The sequence below is a fragment of the Martes martes genome (assembly GCF_963455335.1).
Source record: "Martes martes genome assembly, chromosome: 5".
NCBI classification, from domain to species: Eukaryota; Metazoa; Chordata; class Mammalia; order Carnivora; family Mustelidae; genus Martes; species Martes martes.
Window position 1 is genome coordinate 72,908,555 of NC_137892.1, and position 20,448 is coordinate 72,929,002.

At 36.9% G+C, this 20,448-nt stretch overlaps 1 protein-coding gene across 1 annotated transcript in view; it reads left to right on the plus strand.

Moving 5' to 3' along the window:
- The window catches only part of ADAMTS6 (ADAM metallopeptidase with thrombospondin type 1 motif 6), a 292,490-nt gene that overhangs the window by 252,951 nt on the left and 19,091 nt on the right, over positions 1 to 20,448 (plus strand). The window contains exons 20-22 of the mRNA XM_080804246.1: positions 73 to 202; positions 9,310 to 9,514; positions 19,003 to 19,179. Of these exons, the coding sequence (XP_080660372.1) occupies positions 73 to 202; positions 9,310 to 9,514; positions 19,003 to 19,179 (512 nt within the window). The remainder of the gene's footprint in view (positions 1 to 72; positions 203 to 9,309; positions 9,515 to 19,002; positions 19,180 to 20,448) is intronic.

Sequence of the window (20,448 nt, forward strand, 5' to 3'; positions counted from 1 at the left end):
AGAAAGCTATGCATACCTGATTTATTGGAAAGTAAACTACTCTTCAATTAATGATGTCCTCTTTTTCTCAAGGTGTCCAAAGACAGGAGGTGGTCTGTAAAAGATTGGATGACAACTCTATTGTCCAGAACAATTACTGTGACCCAGACAGTAAGCCACCTGAAAATCAAAGAGCCTGCAACACTGAGCCCTGCCCACCTGAGTAAGTAGGAGTATGAAATGAGAATTATTTTAAGTACAAAGAGAAGAATACTTAGCTATTCATATTTGGAAACATATTCATATGTTAGGAAAAGGGGATAAAGCATTTCGGAGGGTAGAGATTCCTATGTATCCATAGATTTCAGTTATTAACCCCTTTAAAGCAGAAACATCAGTAGATTGATCCTGGCACAGTGCTGGAAATTACCAGATTTCATCAGTTCTAAGGCGTACCTTTTTACATTTTAACATCTTGGAGATTGAAATTCATCTTGCCATTGATAGTGTGTTACTTACAATAATAATCAGCATTGTTTTTATTTTTTTAATGGTCTATAAAATAATGGTATCTTTTTAAAAAACAATATGGTATCTTAAATTCAATAAAACACAGTAGATTGGTGTGCAGTCATATCTTTTCCAGATATTTATCCTAAAGGCCTAGAGACTCTTAAAATGTTTGGGAAACATTCTACAATGGAATATCAATGCTTTAATTTGTTGACCCAGTTTTAAGTTGTGTCATCCTAAATCATCCTATCTTCTGCGTGTTGGGCACAGGCATGGAGGTGGACTTCAGACTCATTCTGTTGATTAATGTAGCAGTTACAGCTCACTGTAAAGGGAGGTACACGCTGACAGCCCATTCATCCTAATGATGACTTTTTTAAAAATTTAAATTTAACACTGTGGACCTGCTGTCGGTGAGTCCCAGTTTATAATCTGTAAGAACAGAAAGGTTTCTGGGCTGAGCAAAGGCATAATTAGAGACCCCTGGCTGACTCAGTTGGTAGAGCATGCAGCTCTTGATCTCAGGGTCATGAGTTCAAGCCCCATGTTGGGAATAGAGATTACTTTTAAAAAATTAAAAAGAAAAAAGGCAGTGACTACATGAGAAAAGACAAAAATGCTGAAGACAAAGATACTGAGTTGGTCATGATCTCTTGCCTGTTTGACAACTGTAAGACAGAACATGTGCAAATGGCATTTCATCCTTGTTTGAGAAATCGGGGTAAACTTTATCTCCTTGGTTAACTATCCAAACTTGAAATTAATAGGGAAAAAGTATGCAAATGAATTTATATATCTCAAGCTCTGTAGAACTGAAGAGGAAAGCTCTATATGCAGTAACGACAGAGAAGTCACAGTAAAGGATTCAGGTCCCTAATGTGGTTAAAGCAAGATATGTTCCTTATCTTTGTTTCAATACAATAATGCCTTATGAACTTTCATTTCCCAAAGTCAGTGGCTGTCCAAATATTTGAATCTCAAAGGGAGATACTCACTGCTAGCGTCTTGAAACAGTTTAGGGCGGTGACTACCAAACAAAGAGCACAAAGAATCTAGAGTGAAAGTAGTTTTTATTCTAGGACCTTTATTTATTTTTTAAGATGTTATTTATTTATTTGAGAGAGAGAATGTGTGTGTGCAAGAGAGACAGAGAGCTAGAGAGCACAAGCACAAGCAGGACGGAGGGGCAGAGAGAGAGGGAGAAGCAGACTCCCTGCTGATCAGGGAGCCTGATCTGGGGCTGGATCCCAGAACCCTGTGATCTTGACCTGAGCTGAAGGCAGGCGCTTAATTGACTGAGGCACCCAGGTGCCCTATTCTAGGACTTCTAAAATTTCATGTTTCTTTTTTTCAAAATATGATCACAATTTAACTAATTTGTTAAAACCCAGACCCAGGAAAGTATAGAAATATGACCTATAATATGTATTACAAAGACATTTGATTTTTTTTTAAATTTTTAAAAATTTTTTAAAATTTGATTTTTAAAAAATTTTTAAACATTTTTCTCCTTTCTGCCAATTATTTTTATAAATTTAACTCGAAAGAAATGGGAAGACTAATAAACTCGTGCATAGAAACCAGGACCAAAATTTTGTTCCTTCCCATATTTCTAATAACTTTCAACATTACTTTCATATAATTGTACATCTCATCTCATCAAGTTAATTTCCTGACACTCGGGATTTTAAGTATTGTGTTTGGTATTTGATCAGCCATTTAAGACCTCTGAGTGGTCCTGGTCACACCTGTTTTATTTTGGCTTCAACTTTTTTGTTTGTTTCAGCTTAAACGCTATTCAAACGTCCTTTGAGATTTCAGTGGTTTATCATTCTGTCCCACATATTGTGGGCTTAGATATTACATTGGAGTTGTTTTGTAAATATATATGTGTATGTATACCTATGTGTATACTATATATATGTATATATATATTTTTAAGGGTAAATGACATTTGAATTAATGTACATAATTAAAATCAAGTTTTCTATCTCCTTTCCTTTTGTAATTCTAAAATAAAAAGTTATTTATTAACTTTTTTTAAGTTTGGAGGTAAGAAGATGGAATTTGAAAAAGAGAAATGAAAAGAATATGAAAAAGGAAATTTGGGCTGACTTTTTCAGAAAGAGCTAAAGATAGGTATCTAAAATATTACTATTTATTAGTCCATTTTTTCTTAGTTCCTTTTAAATTTCTCTTTTATTCCTTTGAATTCAGACTATGAAAAAGAAAATCTCAATTCTTCAGAATGGTGGTTGTACATCATAGAATTCCCAGTAGACACTGGTATTCTAGAGATGAAAATCATTGAAAGATGACTGAATTCAATAATACTTTAAATTAGTGTGGAAGAAAGGAAAGGAGATTTTTTTTTTTTTAGGTGATGATGTGATAATCATATTTGGTTTTGTAATACATATTAAAGCATAATGTTTTTAAAACACAGATAAGTAGGGGCACCTGGGTGGCTCAGTGGCTTAAAGCCTCTGCCTTCGGCTCAGGTCATGATCTCAGGGTCCTAGGATCGAGCCCCGCATCGGGCTCTCTGCTCAGCAGGGAGCCTGCTTCCCTTCCTCTCTCTCTGCCTGCCTCTCTGCCTACTTGTGATCTCTGTCAAATGAATTAAAAAATTTAAAAAAAAAAACCACAGATAAGTAAAAATAAGAAAAAGAAAAAGAAAAAAATACCTGTAATACTTAAAATACCACTGTTAATATTTTGAAGTATTTATCTCCAGTCTTTTTCCTATTCTTGCATAGACATGTATATAAAACAAAATAGTATCACATTATTTCTGATGCTCTTTAGTTAGTTCTCAACATATTTTGAACATTAAATATCTTCTACAGAATTTAGTAGATATGTCATTGCTTAATTTGTTTTCTACTGCTGAACATTTGTGGCTGTGTCTTAGCTTTTGATCCCTTAAGATACCACAGCATTAACAATTTTTGCTACTAAAACTTTGCTCTCTGTAACTATGCTCTTATGGTAAATAAATGGGAATAGAATTCCTTGTTTAAGTGGAAATATATTTAAGTCTGTAAAACATTGTCAGATTGTTCTCCAGAGATAATGTATGAGGGTATATTCCTACTAACAGTGTATTAGAATGTAATTTCCCTGAACTGCACAACACTGGATATTATTATTATTATTATTTTATTTTATTTCATTTCATTTCATTTCACTTAATTTTGTTATTAGAGGCTGAGTGAGCAGGGGTACGAAGAAGGGACAGAGGGAGAGGGAAAGAAAGAGATTCTTAAGCAGGTCCATGCACTGGGAGCCCAAAGCGGGGCCTGATCTCACAATCCTGAGATCATGACTTGAGCTGAAATCAAGAGTCAGACACTTAACTGACTGAGCCAACCAAGCATCCCTGGATATTACTATATTAGAAACAATCTTTGATTATCTTATGGGGGAAAAAAAGCCTTGATACCTAATTGTTATGTTATGTTGTACTTATTGGATTGCGGATGAGACTGAACATTGAAAAACTATGTCCAGTGGCCATTCATATTATTTCTTTTTGATTTTCCCTTCCATGTCCTAACCTATACCATTTTTCTACTATAGTGTTTATAATTTTGTTGCTGATTTCTATGAACTATTAATGTATAAAGGGTATTAATTCTATTACCTCCGTTTCAAATATTTTTTCCTAGTTTGTCATGTATTTTCCATATTATTTATGGTGTTATGATCTATTTTTACTCATAGAAGTCTTAAAATATTACATAGAAAATCTATCACACTTTTATTTCTTTCTTAGGTATAATGTTTAGGAAGGCTTTATCCACTCTAAGACTGTACTTTCAAAGTTTCCTTCAAAGTTTTTCTTCTTTTTTTAATGTAAACTTTAATCTTCTTGAAATATATTTGCCTACTTTGGGGAAAGGGTCTATATTTTTTTCCAAATCCCCAGTTCCATTATTAAAATTCCAAATGATATTTTTAAAATCAGAAATTATCTTTTTAAATAATGAAATACTTTAAATGTCTCTTAGTCATATCGGAGACTTTATATGGAGGGTGTGGAAAAATAGAGGGTAGTAAGATTTATCTTTGTGCTTTATAAAGAAAATGACAGGACTAGGAAAAATAGATGAGAGAGGCATTGGTAGAGAAATACTAATTGTGTTTATTTGGAAGAACCTGAAGGGCAGAGGAAGCTTTGCTGTGAAAAAATTAATGTGCTCATAGCAGCAGCTATTTGTGAGAAACAGTGTAGTAGTCAAGAGGGTAAGGTGAATAGGGACAGGAAAAAAAACAAGAATTCCAGAGGCATTCAGTGAAAATGGTGGGATTCCTAACAAAGGCTCAAATAATTGGAAAAAGGAAAAGGGAGGGGTTGATATTAAAGACCATGACTGATAGGAAGCTAGTGCCCCACCATGAGAAAAGGAAGTAATGCTGAGCTGGAATCCAAAGAGAATGACCAAGAGCTCAGTTTTGACCATGCTATCTTTCTATGGCAAGAATGTTTCTATATATGGCCTCATGTGAAGAATTCTTGAATAGTGAATATTATTCCTGTATGATACTGTGGTTTTTAAAGTTGTGAAAATAAGAGGGGTGAAAACAATAGAGTATTATACATTGTGATAATACTGTGACCACAAACTAAGAAGCATTTTTTTAAGCAACTGCAATGTGAAAGGCACTGTGCTTTGGGAGAAATGGCTGCCTTGCCTAAAGACAATGTAATTGGGTAAATACCTATAAAAATAACTATAGTTTAGGCAAAATATGTTAAGCACAATAAGAGAGTTATAAACAAAAGTGCTAAAGGATGCTTGGGCTGGGGAGAAATTTTTACTCGGGTGTTAGGTTAGGTTTTATTTAACGGTATCTTTTATGATATAATGTTTAACAATTATATTGAGTCATTGTACCTCACCCAAGGACAAACATAATACGTTATTTTAACTTTAGAGGAAGTTTCATCAGAGTCCTCTATAAAACTCCAAAATTTAAGAGCTGCGGACAATCATAGAAATCATGTAGGCCAACTCCCATCATGATGAGAGTATGCTAATCTCTGGTGATGTTTTCTCATTGTACCACACACCACTAACATTGTAAGTTACAAATCAAATATCTGATGGCACCTGAATACTTCCAGTAGTTAATACTTGCTTATTTCATTGCCACAGTCTCAATTGCTGTAATTTCAGAGATATTTATTACATTCTTTTTTTTTTCAATTTAGAAAAATCTCAGCTGTGAAATGTCTAGTGCATAGAGGCTTATACTTAATATTAGTTTTACTTTCCAATTAACAAGGAATGAGCAGATTTTCTTTTCTTTTTACCAACTTAATGTTTAGCAATTTTTTCTAAAACCTATTTTAAAATCAAACAAAGTTGTACCATCTTAATAAGTAATTAATAGGTTACATATTTGAATCTCCCTTTGAGTAAAGATGTTATTGTGAGATTATGAAGATTTTTTAAAAAATTTTGTTATGTTGATTTGTGACAAGGATTGATAATTAGGTGCTTGACACTAGGACAGAGGCTGGGAAATCTCCCTATCTCTCTCTTTTAATCCAAACATCTTATATCAGTTTATTTTCATATGTTCTGCCATTTCCCTCTAAGTTAAAAAGCAAAAATAATACTCTGCTTTTATGCTCGGTTCTTTCTTCAAATATTATGGTTAACCTAGGTTAGGGGAAAATATTTTATAGTGTCTCTCTTATTCCCTGCCCTCAATAATATTCTTGTTTGTCCTATTAATGCACAGACACTATGGGTCAAATTGACACAGTCTACACCACACCATTCTTATTTCAGACACTCAAGCCTGAATTCTACGAGTTATTAATGTCTAATGGGGTGAAGACACTTGTGAGGACGAAAACAATTTGATCACTTGGTGTTGGGAAGAGCTCATAAAGAAACATTCCCAGTGTTGTTCAGACTATAACAATTCAGCCATTGATATTTCCAGAATTTTTGTGTTCATATTTTTACCACCAAATCTAGAGGAGAAAATAAGGAGAAGGTCACCAGAGGGTCAAATACAACGGGAAAAGTGAAGGTGAAGGAAGCTGTATGTCTTAAACTGGATAGAGGAATAAAGAAAATGCAGTGGCAAAATTGCCAAACTATTTAAATAACTCGGGTGTGATTTAATCCTTTAGAGAGACATAGGAAGGGATGATTTGGTGAGCAATAAAGATGAAACAGGGACTGAAATCAGAGTTCGAGTCAGAAGGGAAATTGGGAGGGTGGTTAATACTTTTACTTTCATACACTCCAAATTAAATGCTAGACTGATACATCTAGACTAAGAGACGTTTGGCAATAAAAGAGAGGGCAAAGAATAAAAAGGCAGAGGTGGACCTGACCTCGTCCGGCAAAGAACAGCAACACCTCCTGAATCACTGCTGTTACTCTGGGCACCTGTGTTTAATTTGAAGGCCTCCATCCCTCTTACATTATGAGACCTAATGAGATCATGGCTGGAGGTGGTATGACTGGACTTTTTGTGGCTGAGTTGTACACATTTCTGTTTTATCCCCTAATCTTGGTGATGAAATCACTTTTGCGAATTGAATCAGAGTTTCACTATGGCTGGCATGCAAGTTATTATTCTCAGTACACATTTTCCTCTTTACCAAAAATGGTACTAACAACTTGGGATCATGTTCATCTGTGGAAAACAAAATGGAAAGAACATGAAAATCCTTTAAATCTCCTCTGGAAAATGACTTAGAAAAACAACATTAACATCAGATTTTCAGGATTAAATCATCATTCTTTAAGTGAATTTTAGGTTGAAAATTTTTAGTTTTTGGAAAGATGTATTCTAACTTTGAGAAACGGGTTAATTACAATATTTTTAAAAGCTGTAACTAAAGATAATACAAATAATAGTGAATAAAGGCCGTTGTTGCATATTTGGCTAACTACGGCTCAAATATAGAACCTAGTACTCTGACTTCACTGAGGTGTTATCTCCTACATACAAAACTTGGCACAATTAACTAAGCTCACAGAAATCGTGAGAAATTTGTTCTTAAGCTTTCATACTCTTCTGTCTGGAGAGTCTCTTACCTAAGAGTTGAGCATATCCACTGAGGATAGTTGCATAATTTATAATCACAGATTGAAGAAAATGACTTGTGACCTCATGGTTGTGACCTAGATCCTACTAGTTAGCAGAGTTAAGAATGAAATTCAGTGGAGGCAGTAACTGCTGGGGGATCTAGTCCTAGTTTCAACACTGCTCTTTTCATGATTTTGGAGAACCATTTTCCTCACACTACTCTTACTTCCTCTTCTATAAAACAAAGTACAAAACCTTGAATATAGTTGGCATTCAGCATATATTTATGAAATGAAATATAATATTATATCAGTCAGGATTCTGGTTGGAAATAACACAGCTTCGACTTCAGCTACTTTCTGCACAGAAGAGGGTTGTTGGTTTACTTAACAAAGCTGAGGGAAGGGCAACGGTGATCTCATTTAAGGAAGGGCTCCAGGACTCAAACACCATCAGGGCTCTTTAGTTCCTCTGCATTCTTTCACCTCAGCTAATTCCACTGGCAGGCCACATGGCCACCAGCAGCTCTTATATCTTAACACTCTTTTGTGACAAAAAGGGAAAGACCCCTTTACTCTAGTATAGATAGAAAAATTTTAAAGCCAAATTCTCATTGGTCTGATTTGTATCTTGATTCACACCTTTTGACCAAATAATGTCCCTCAGAGAGTGAGTTCTGCAGACGTTTTACGTACATACACACATGCACACACATACACACACTGAAATTACATATATGTGAAAGTTCAGTGATGACTTTAGGGAAAAAGAGTGGTTCACCTATAAACATGAAACATGTTCCTTTTGTTTTCGGTTTCCCACGCTAGCTGCATAGAAGCTGTTTTCAGGAGTAGAGGGATCAAAACAAGGGACCTCCCTGTTTTCACCAAGCTGGCTTAGGCTCTGCTCTTGGTGCAGGTGTTTAAAGACTCCTACATCTTCAGAATGGACACCTGGGCTCTCTCTGCCCCATTAGCATAGTAAAGGCGTTCTATCTTATGCAGAGCCTGACATGCATTTCTGAAAAACAAACAAACAAACAAACAAAAAAGCAAATTCCTAGCTCCTTTAATGTGGTTTTAGCACAAAATCCTTGATTGCAGGAGAACCTGCCTCAATGTGATAATAAATAAAGCTACTGTCCCTTTTTTGTTGAATGTCAGACACAATGTTAGAAGCTTTCAGTGGTGTGCTAAAGCAAGCTACTACTGGCTCCTGAAATCCCGTTATTAGCAGATCTTCTCTTGATACAGTCAGCATGGCAAGGATGTAGGTTGAAACTGATGATGGGCATTCACATCACAAAATTGGTAAATGGAACAAATCAAGACCCCTGCCCTCCCATAAAGACCTGGTTGTTAAACTCTTACCTAGCACATGACTGGAAGCTTCATATTTATTACTTTACTTAATCCTCATCACAGTCTCATGATGTATATTGTTATCTTCATTTTAAAAATTAATTTAGAAAAGGGGAGATATCAGTGTGGTTAAGAACATACATTGCATTACCTGTTTGGACCTGACTTCTGTCTGCTCCAAAGCCCACACACTACACTTGGAAGGCAGCTGACCATGTGTTATCTTTTCCTTAGCAGCCCTTCCATTTGTCATTTGTCACATCAACCAACACTGAAATGTCAGCTCTTTTAGGGAGAGAATGTAATCCATTGACAAAAGTGCTTTCACTCAGCTAAAAATCTCTGGCTACCCTGAGGAAATGTTCTTCTGTGTTTCTTCCACTTCTTGCTGCAGGTGGTTCATTGGGGATTGGTTGGAGTGTAGCAAGACTTGTGATGGTGGAATGCGCACCAGGGCAGTGCTCTGCATCAGGAAGATTGGACCTTCTGAGGAGGAGACACTGGACTACAGTGGTTGTTTAACACACCGGCCTATTGAAAAAGAGCCCTGCAACAACCAGTCATGTCCACCTCAGTGGGTGGCTTTGGACTGGTCAGAAGTAAGGAAACATGAGGCTATATATTTTGAGATCCAAAGCACTTAATACTAAGGACACCTAACCATGTGAACGCCTTAGAACTCAACAAGTAGAGACTCCTTAACAGTAAATTTGGTCCTGTTATATTTTATTGCTGCTTGTCAGGAAGTAAGGGTTTGGGGGGGGCGTGGTTAAGGAAATCAATGAAAAACTAGACATCAGTGTGATTAAAAATAAACCCAAAGTGAATTTGAAAGAATATAATAGTGAGTACTCACATAAGTGATTTTTTTCCTTCTTTGCTATTCTTGAGCAGCAAAATAAGCTCAGTATTAGTGATAGATCTTTTCTCCCCATGTAATGTAGCCTAACTACATAATTCATACATACGAATATTTATCAATTTTTAATCACTTATTATATATCTAAATATGTTTTAATTGCTTCTGTTGCATCTGGGGAAGAAACATGGATTTGAGGGTTATAATATACCAAAAAGTCAAATTCAGATTTTATCATTACCTCTGCTTATATGATCAGAGAGGGAGACCTAAGATAATGGTTTTCCAGCATACATATGTATAAAAGAGCCTAAAACAATCCAAAGGACTCAGAAAAAATGGTGTATAAGGTAATAAGGTAAGAGGTAGAGTTAATTCTTGACTCCTCATTCTGCATGAGACATAAACATATAAACACCATGCCATTCTCCACATTTCCCAAAGAAGAGTTGAATTCTTCTGTAGTGTCGGTTAATACTAAAAAGAATGAGTACCTGGCTATATAACTAAAGGTCATTCTTCCAATTTAGCCAAACAGGATGCATTTCCTGCTGGAAACATTGTGGTACTTGCTTTGGGTATTTCCTGTAGACCTCATAAGTTTTTAAAAATAATAATAGTAATAATAAATAAATAAACAAACAGAAAACATACATTGTTCTTTAGGAACCCCCGGATGTAACTTTTCCCCTTCTGAATCTTACTTCTAAGAGTGGCCTTATTTTACTAGAGGCATAGGCCTAAAAGAGGGACTGTGTTTAAGATGGTACATGGAAATGGGAGATTCTGACCCATTGTGGTTATCTATGGAATCTGTGGTGGGAGTTGGGAGTGTTCTCCCAAGTTTCCTGGCCAAACTCCAGCTTCAGTAATTATATCTGCCTATTTAACTTTTGTGTTTCAATCAAATGCAGAGATATGCTTGGTATTATTCACTGAGTGGTTATGGAAAACAGTATGAAGTTTCTGTCCCTTAAAAGTGGGTGGATTAACTCCTAAATTGATTTTTTTAAAGGTTTTGTTTATTTATTTATTGAGAGAGAGAGAGAGAGCGCACAAGAAGGGGGAGGGTCAGAGGGAGAAGCAGACTCCCTGCTGAGCAGGGAGCCCAATGTGGGACTCGATCCTCGGATTCTAGGATCATAATCTGAGCCAAAGGCAGTTGCTTAACAAACTGAGCCACAAAGGTGCCCCTCCTAAATTGATTTGAAAGATAAAACCTACTGATAAAGAATAGACATTCTACAGAGTTATACATAAATTGGTAATTTTACCTGAAATTCAGTGCCTAAGACCCTCTAGAAGTTCATAAGTAGCTACTGAGAATGATGACAAATTTGTTATTAGAAAATAGTGGAAGACGTGACTTTTGTCTTCAACAGTTTTAAGGTTTCAGGTCAAGCCTCTACTTATAATTTAGTGCTAAATAAACACACTGGAATGGGCACTACAAATAACACAAAGGAATCCTGTAAACTTGGGAAAGTAAATGTCCATGAAACAACTAGAGAATGATATAAGATAGTGTTTAATAAATGAGGTAGAAATGTATAAGTGATATAGAAATTTAGAGCTGAGAAGGTCAGAATAGACTGAGGTAGGATCAGAAAGCTTTTTAGGTGATGGGAATTAAACTGAATATTGAAATATGGGATATGAAATAGGGAAGAGATTAGAGAAACTGGAGAAGATATTCCTGATGTCAGGATAGAGTTATTTATTCAGTTACTTATTCAGAAAATATTCCTGAAACAACTGAGTAGAAACACAAAGATTTTGTGGTCCAAGTAGGGTGGTGAAGAGAGTTTATTTTAAAGAGTAAATGGAAAAGAAGATTGAGTAAAGAAGTAATAGATAATAAAAAGGATTGAATATAGAAACTTATACATCATTTCTCTACCCAAAGTGGAAAAAAGTAGTTAAGTTCATAAGCAGACACAAGAAGAAATTTCTGCCAACCATGAAAACACTAAAATCACACATATAGATTTCACGTTGATCTCTTGATCTACACTTTTCTATATCAGTATATTTTTATTTTAACATAAAACAAATATAATCACCTTGAGAAATGGCATATGTATAGTTATTGTTATTTCCATTTCAAATACCATTTTAAAGTTTTCTTCTGAAATCAACTTTATTTAGGTTGTAATTGCCCTGCTCTTCGAATTTTGATTCTCTCTTGTTTGTTTTTAGAGAGAGAGCACACGCAAGCAAGCAGTGGGCGGGGAAGGGCAGAGGGACAGGGAGAGAGAGAATCGGAAGCAGGCTCCACACTTGGCGCAGAGCCCTACGTGATGCTCCATCTCAGGACCCTGAGATCATAGCCTGAGCCAGAATCAAGATGCTTAACCAACTGAGCCATCTGGGTGCCCTTAGAATTTTGATTCTTACCTATCCGTTCTTAGAGGTGACTTGCTCAAATAGGTCTGAGAGGCTCTTAAGCACTCCTGGAGCCTGCCTGAAGAATAGTATGAATAAGTTAGGTGGGCTTTTAATCACATTTCTGCTACCTTCTTTAAGGTAGCTAAGTCAGGGGCACCCAGGTGGCTCAGTTGGTTAAGCACCTAACTCTTGATTTGGGTTGAGGTCATGATCTCAGGGCTCTGAGATCAAGCCCTGCATGAGATCAAGCCTGTGTGGGCTCTGTGATAAGCACGAAGCCTGCTTAAGGTTTTCTTTTTCTTGGGGCGCCTGGGTAAGTCAGTGGGTTAAGCCGCAGCCTTCGCCTCAGGTCATGATCTCAGGGTCCTGGGATTGAGCCCTGCATCGGGCTCTGTGCTTGGCAGGGAGCCTGCCTCCCCCACCCCCACCCCGTCTGCCTGCCTCTCTGCCTACTTGTGATCTCTGTCTCTCTGTCAAATAAATAAATGAAATCTTTAAAAAAAAATTTTTTTTTCTCTCTCTCCCTGTGCCCCTCCTGCCACCCACCTCAGCCCCCACAGCTGTTCATGTACATGCGCTCTCTCAAAAACAATAAAATATATAAAGATTTTTAAAAATTAATTAGAAAAAAAAGATAGCTAAGTGAAAGCTTAGGAGAAAGAGGTAGTGTGGAGGGTGTGGTATGCACACGTTTGGACTACTGTTTCAAGGGAAGCATTGGTGGCTGCTGTTGTCTCTCCACAGACAACCTGAGAAAACTGTAGGGGTAGGCATAGGTCAAGAAATGCTGCCATTATCATCTAAAGATTCTAGTTGAACACTGTCTGTACCATCATCTTTATTCTGTGGATCTTCCTCAGGAAAAAGGAGCTAAGCTTTATGCCATATAGGCTTTCCTATTTATTTTCCAAAGGAGTGGTCCACTTTCACACTTCCATTTCCTTACTCTACCAGGATGGCCACTTCTTCCCTAGATGGATTAAAAATAAACGAAAGTAAATAATATTAAGTGAAATAAATGTCTGAGTAGCTATGGAGACCAAAGTGAGAAAAAGGAGCCTGTTCTACCTAAAGGAACAGAATACCCCCCACTAGTGAAAAGAGGAGGTCCTAGCAGCAGAGCAGGGCACGTTCTATCTTTTTTAGTTAACTGCTACAAATATTTCACACAATATTCTTTTGACACACCCCTGGAAACTTCCCTCCTTTTTCGGCCCCTTCCCCACTTCCAACTATCAGCTGTCTGAGCTGTGCTAATCACAAGGGAGAGGTTCAACTGGTGAAAACATGTTGCAGCAAGAGGAATGTACCCTTTGACCTTTTCCTTTTCTTTGCCAGCGCTCTAATATAAAATTTCCATTGTTCCAAAGCCAGGAACCATTTTTCGTTTTCCCCATCAGTGAAACCCACCCGGTGTTTATGGCAAAAGAAAAAAAAAATCCAAATTACCTTGGTGGAAAATGGCTCTTCAGCAATCTCTTGTGAAACTAATGAAGCCACGGCTTTCCCATTTCCTATAATCTAGGTTCACTCTTGGGATCACCCATGCTATGTTGGACTTAAATGGTTTTCTCTTTCTGCCCTCTCTTGGCAAATAACTTTTAAAAGCATTGCTGCATACTGTGGATGGGCTCCAACAATCCTAAGCCATTCTTTTGATGTATTGGAATAGTTTCTTTTGACTCCCACAGAGCAACCATTGAAAAAGATCTGTTTCTTGTACTTGTTCTTGGACAAGAGGGTTAACTGTTGGCATCATATTCAATTGATTTTATAGGACGTACATTCAGGTAGCATTACTTAAGAAGGACTGAGGGGCGTGGGATGTTGGAAAGGATTGTAAACCTACCTTCAGGGGACTGTGCTTTGTTTTTGAAGACAGTTGTGACATCGCCTTGCTGATTCTTAGGTTCTACTCTGGTGCTATAACAAAGTGAATTAAACCTACCTCTCCAGAGAGAACTCAGTCCAACCCCAAAATGGTAACATTTCTATCCTTTACATATGAGAGCCAAATTCTTTTCTTTGGTGTGGTTCCAAATACTTTTCCCTACAAAATATGTTTTTGCTTTTAAATCATTGATCATTAAAGCTAAAGCATAAATGCATCTCTTATAAAAATTACCTGAGATGAAATCCCACTGAGATGAAAACGCAAAACAAATGGTCTGGTCATATTTTAAATAACTGTAGAATTTTGATTTTATGAATAAATAAGAAAAATAGGTATTTACCTGCAATAAAGAAAAGTAGCGAGAAATAATTTTACCAAAGAATGGATTCAGGGCTCCTGGGTGGCTCAGTGGTTTAAGCCTCTGCCTTCAGTTCAGGTCATGATCTCAGCGTCCCTGGAATCGAGTCCCCGCATTGGGCTCTCTGCTCACAAGGGAGCCTGCTTCCCCCCTCTCTCTCTGCCTGCTGCTCTGCCTACGTGTGGTCTCTCTCTCTGTGTCAAATAAATAAATATAATTTAAAAAAAAAAAGAATGGATTGTCCACTGAAATAGTATCTTCTACACAGCAACCTATAATTTATTGTGAGAATGAATGGAATGGATTTTGATGTTTATAACTATGCTTTCATCTAAAAAAGTGAATTCTATTACTCAACTCAGGATTCAATATCTAATTGTTACCAATGAATTTTAGTGTGTAGTTAAAAAAAATATAAAAATCAATCCTTTATGTGGGCAGAGACCAATGATTATTTCTGAAGAATGCTCTGAAGCATTAATACCTATTAATCATATACCTAATCATGGCTACATCTTACTTTTCTAAAGTTTCTTATTTTTTTATTTTATTTTATTTATTTTTTTAAAGATTTTATTTATGTATATGAGAGAGAGAGAGATCACAAGCAGGCAGAGAGAGAGGGGAAAGCAAGCTTCCCGCTGAGCAGAGAGCCCGATGTGGGCCTCGATCCCAGGACTCTGGGATCACGACCTGAGCCAAAGGCAGAGGCTTTAATCCACTGAGCCACCCAGGCACCCCCAAAATTTCTTATTTTTTTAGACAGTTAAATAAAACTGAAACTTTCAGATGGATAAACATATTTATCAGAAGGCTAGAGAGATGTAGGCTGTATAAAGCAGAAGGAAGAAATAAAAATAAAAACAAGCTGAGAGACATCTCTACTTGAACGTCTCTGACCTAAGATCAAAATAATTTGCCAGACAGAGTTCTCCTTGGATGAACCTGGTCTAAGTGGTATCCCTAATGCCTTTACTGTTTTTTGTTTTTTTTTTTTTTTTACAAGCAATTTTTAAACACTGAGTTTTATAATCTCCCTTAAGAAGAACAATATTTGCAGAGAGCAGAGGTGAGGCTTTGGCCACAGACATGTAGTATTTGTGGATAGGTCTGCAGGGGTCAGGGCTGGTATATTTATTGAATCAGAAACTGGCAGAAATGTAGTTTTCCGTCATTCATTATTTTGAGAATCCAGTGGATTATCCCTACTTCTAGTGCAATGGGAAGGAATATCAGCTTATTTAGTGGAGTTGGGCTGTAATTTTCTAAAATTATTTTTTGCCTCAGTAGAGATTGTCACTGTATTCTCCCTTTTGCGTATAATCATATGTTGTCCCACAGAGTTTGTGTCTCAGTATATTTACCTTTCAGAGCTTTGTTCTGGTAGAAACTTGCTATCTGGATTTATCTGTAAATCTTTCTCAATGCTTCAGTTTCTTACTTGTAGAGTAGGTGTGAAAATAGTACTTCCTAACGTTTCTGTGAGGATCAGGTAGAGTATGACATGCAAAGTACTTAGAACACTGTCTGGTGCTTAATAAATATTAGTGTTGCTTTCTCTTTTTATTCTTCTCCCTCTAGATACCAGTGTTACTTGTTTCAGTTTGGTTTTGGTTTCCTGGGAACGTCTAGACATGAATGAATGTATGGTCTGTCATTGCATTGTCTTGCTCCCCTAACTGTTAGCAGGACTTTGGCGTAGGCTCATAGCAAAGACTGCTAGATATTACCACATTCTTCAAATAATAACAGAAGCTTCTTGCTACTGGAAAAAGGTATTCAAATAAGCAAAAAGCATATGTCCCCAGCTTTTATATACATACATACGCTTTTAAAATGTAAAGGGAGAGAGGAGTGTCACAAGTGTATTTATTAATAAATGTTGCCAATATGGAAAACTAATCATAGCTTAAAATACTAAAATTGAATTTATCTATCCTATGTGTTTTTTCCTATCTCCCTAAAGTCAGAATTACTCTTCTTTTTGTATCTCAATTTGTTTTTTAATAACTAGTTAATACTTCTTATGTGTTCCCATGACTTTGTTTCTGCTGCTGAGAGCTATAATGTGGATCAGAAGGCCTAAAATTTAGTTCCTCCTCTACCATTTGCTATTTCACCTTAAGTAACTTAAGCTTTCCTTATCTGTAACTGTTCTCAAACATTTGTGTAAGAATAATGTCTTTGAGGGGCGCCTGGGTGGCTCAGTGGGTTAAAGCCTCTGCCTTCGGCTCAGGTCATGATCCCAAGGTCCTGGGATCGAGCCCCGCATCGGGCTCTCTGCTCAGCGGGGAGTCTGCTTCTCCCTCTCTCTCTGCCTGCTGCTCTGCCTACTTGTGATCTCTATCAAATAAATAAATAAAATCTTTAAAAAAAAAAGAATAATGTCTTTGAAAGTGTTTCATGTGTGAGCTGTAAAACTCTAATGAGATATAAGGTAGTAGTGTTATTATTGATGATAATATTAAGCAATAAGAAAGTGACAGAACTATCTTCTAAGGCTTTGGCTTCTAACACTGGTGGATGGTGGGGAGACTTCCTGCAAAGTCAGGAGGACTAGACACGAGTGGGGCATGCTCAAGAGACTAGAATCAGGGCTTTATTCATTCTACAGAACACATGCAGGAGATGATTGCATGTCTTGGTTTCTTGAAATATAAAGTATTGGGAGTGTTATGATGATTACATGAGATAATAAGTGCAAAGTACCTAGTGCAATGCCTAACATCCAGGAGACAGTGGGAGTTAGTATTGGGTCTGCCATTTAGTAGCTGCATGACTTTCTACCACTTGCTCTTAGACTGTTTCCTCATTTTAAAAACAGAGTAATAATTGTCATCTGACAGGATTTTTGTGAAGACTATGTAAATTATAGCACTTAGCACGACACTTGGTATATACCATGTTTATTAAATGGTATCTGCTATTATCATCATTATTTTTAGTAGTGGTTAACTAACGGAAATGACAGCAGCATTGTGTTTGGCACTGGGCTAGCCCTGGGGAATACAGCACATTAGTGTGGAGCGATGAGTCTGAAGAGGTAAGCGTAGCCTTCCTATCAGGATATAGTAAGCATATTTAGAATTTGAATTTTTATCTTGTAGACAATAGCAAGCCATTGAAAGATTTTTCTGTTTTAATCACAAGAACATATAATGGGATTTCTCCTTTGGAGAGTGAGCTGAAATAAGAGCAAGAAACAGGAGCCCTCTTAGAAAGCCAGTGCAGGGGCACCTAGGTGCAGTCGTTAGGTGTGTCTGCCTTGGGCTCAGGTCATGATCCCAGGGTCCTGGTATCAAGCCCCACATCGGTCTCCCTGCTTGGTGGAAAGCCTGCTTCTCCCGCTCCCACTCCCCAGGCTTGTATTCCCTCTCTTGGTGTCTCTCTCTCTGTCAAATAAATAAAATCTAAAAGAAGAAAGAAAGAAAGAAAAAAAGAAAGCCAGTGCAATGTTACATAAAGAAAATGATGTTTGTCTGAAGTAAGGTTAGTGGCAGTGGAGACAGAGAGAAATCAATAGATGTGAGAGAGCTGTAGGGGCTCCACACTCAGCAGGGAGTCAACTTGAGGATTCTCTCTCCTTCTCCCTCTACCATCCCCCCTGTTTCCTCTCATTCTCTCTCTCTCTCTCCTTCCCTCCAAAATCAATCAATCATTTTAAAAAACTATTAGCTTCTGGAAGGTAGAGATCATCTTATTCATTTTTATATCCCCTTCTCCTCAGTCTAGTGTAACTCTTACAGGAGATCTGGAAATTTCTTCTGTCTTTCTTTCTTTCTTTCTAATGAAAGGCATGTTTTCAAAGTGTTATGGGTAAGGTCATCACTTGACTGAGAGAAAGAACAGATTTTAAGGAAGGTTTCAGATGTGCAGGGGAGAAAGTTGGAGACTTTAGTCAGTCACAATGTTTAATAGGTGACTCCAGAAAGATAACATTCCACTTAACCTGGAGAGAAGATAAATAATAGACTTTGTGACATAGGAAGAGGCATCTTTTCCTCAGTATGAAGATCAGACTGGTTCAACTAAAGAACAGTCAAAATTCATTATGTTTGGGAAATTCATTATGGACAGGGGAAATCCAGAGATTTTCTGTGCAATAAACTTCACCAATGGCCATGTATGCTTAGTTACCACACTCTAAGAAAACACACCTCAGTCAACCCCTAGCCTGCCTCACAAAGATGAGTTCTCATGGTCTACGAATAATGGAAGGATTCTTTTTGGAAGACTACATCCAGCAAGTAGAAAACCAAAGATTACACATTCCAAAAATTAGCAGAATCTTATCACAGCTGAATGTGGCCAAGGATAGGGAGGAATCGAGGAATAAACCTACCTACAATAAAAGAAGAAAATAAGTTAGCCAAGAAAAGCAAACTTTGGCTTTAGCCCTTCAAGTCCTTAGGGAAAAAGATAAAAGTACTTCTGCCTAAAAACTTAAGGAATTTTCATATCTGAAAGACTTTGCCCAGAACTTAGTGTATATGCATATTGTATACCCAAACACATTTACTTCAAGAAAGATTTTCCTCCAATTTTCCTCTATCTTTAGAATGTCGTTATTTATTTGTTTCATTTCCAGTGTACTCCCAAATGTGGTCCAGGATTCAAGCATCGGATTGTTCTGTGCAAGAGCAGTGACCTCTCTAAAACATTCCCAGCTGTGCAGTGTCCAGAAGAGAGCAAACCCCCTGTCCGTATCCGCTGCAGTTTGGGCCGCTGCCCTCCTCCTCGCTGGGTGACTGGAGACTGGGGCCAGGTAAGGCAGTGGCACTGGGGGGCTCCTACTGAAGCAGCACCTTGAGACCCTTGAGTTTCCTGCCGGGGTGGTTATGAGAGCTCAAGAGTTGAGTAACACCACTGAGAAATCTAGGTATGAGATACAAGAATGAAAAAAATGCACATGCAGCAGCTGCCACACATAGACCCATTTAGCTGTGTCTCTCCCACGCCCACACACTTCCTAATTTTACCTACTTCTTGGATCTTAACATTTTAACTTAAAATGGAAAGAGAATGGGCAGATATTTGAGCAAGCCAAAAATAACTTTGGATTCTAGTCCTATCTCTCAACTACTTCAAGAACAAATCAGTTAATATCAGTGTCTTAAATTTAGTACTTGCAAAGTAGCTCCTCTTAACTTCACAGAAAAGTTATGGGCATTATGTTGATCAGTCTTTGCAATATTATTAATATTTATTCTTCAATGGGTTTATCTGATGGCCATGATGAGTTGGGAAGCCAGTATATAAGGCTTTTTGTATGTATTTTTATTAGACACATTTTATGTTCTAATTTACATTTTTTCTTTTTTTATTCTTACTTTTAAATTTTGCTATCTAATAAAAGACAACATTAAATCCTTTTAAAACAAACTAGTATGTTTGATTAAAAGGAAAATTGAGTTTTATTCTTTTGAATGTCAAAAAGAGAATCTATTAGGTTACATTTTAAAAAAATGCTCCAGAAAGTAAATTTCTAGATGGTTATTGCCCTTTTCCTGTGGTCTTATAATTAACCTTGTAGCTAGTTGTTTCCTAAAATCTGAGGCCCAAATAAATCATGATACATAACTATACGAGTATGGTTTTGGACCTGCCATTACTTCTTTAAAATGGCATTGCATAGAAGTAGTTGGCAAAATTCTGGCCAAACTTAGGTATTTCTAGAGTATAGCAGTATCTGGACCTCTTTCGTTCCATTTGGGAGAGGGCAAAAGATTTTCAGTCTTCATTAAAGCAAGTAAATATACTTTCTCTGTGCTTAGTCAGCCCTGTGGGTAAACAAGAAAAAATATGATCATAACATAGTTAACATTTGCATTTGTATAACAAATCATTAATAATTTGCATTTGTATAACAGTATTTAATTTATAAACTACTTAAATGGAATACACATGATAGGGTAAAGCATTATAAACAATTATGTGTGTCACTGTGGAAGTGTAAGTTTCATAAAATGGAATTGATATGCTATTAAAGAATCAGAACAGACATGCTTTCATAATTTTTATTTAAACCAGGTAG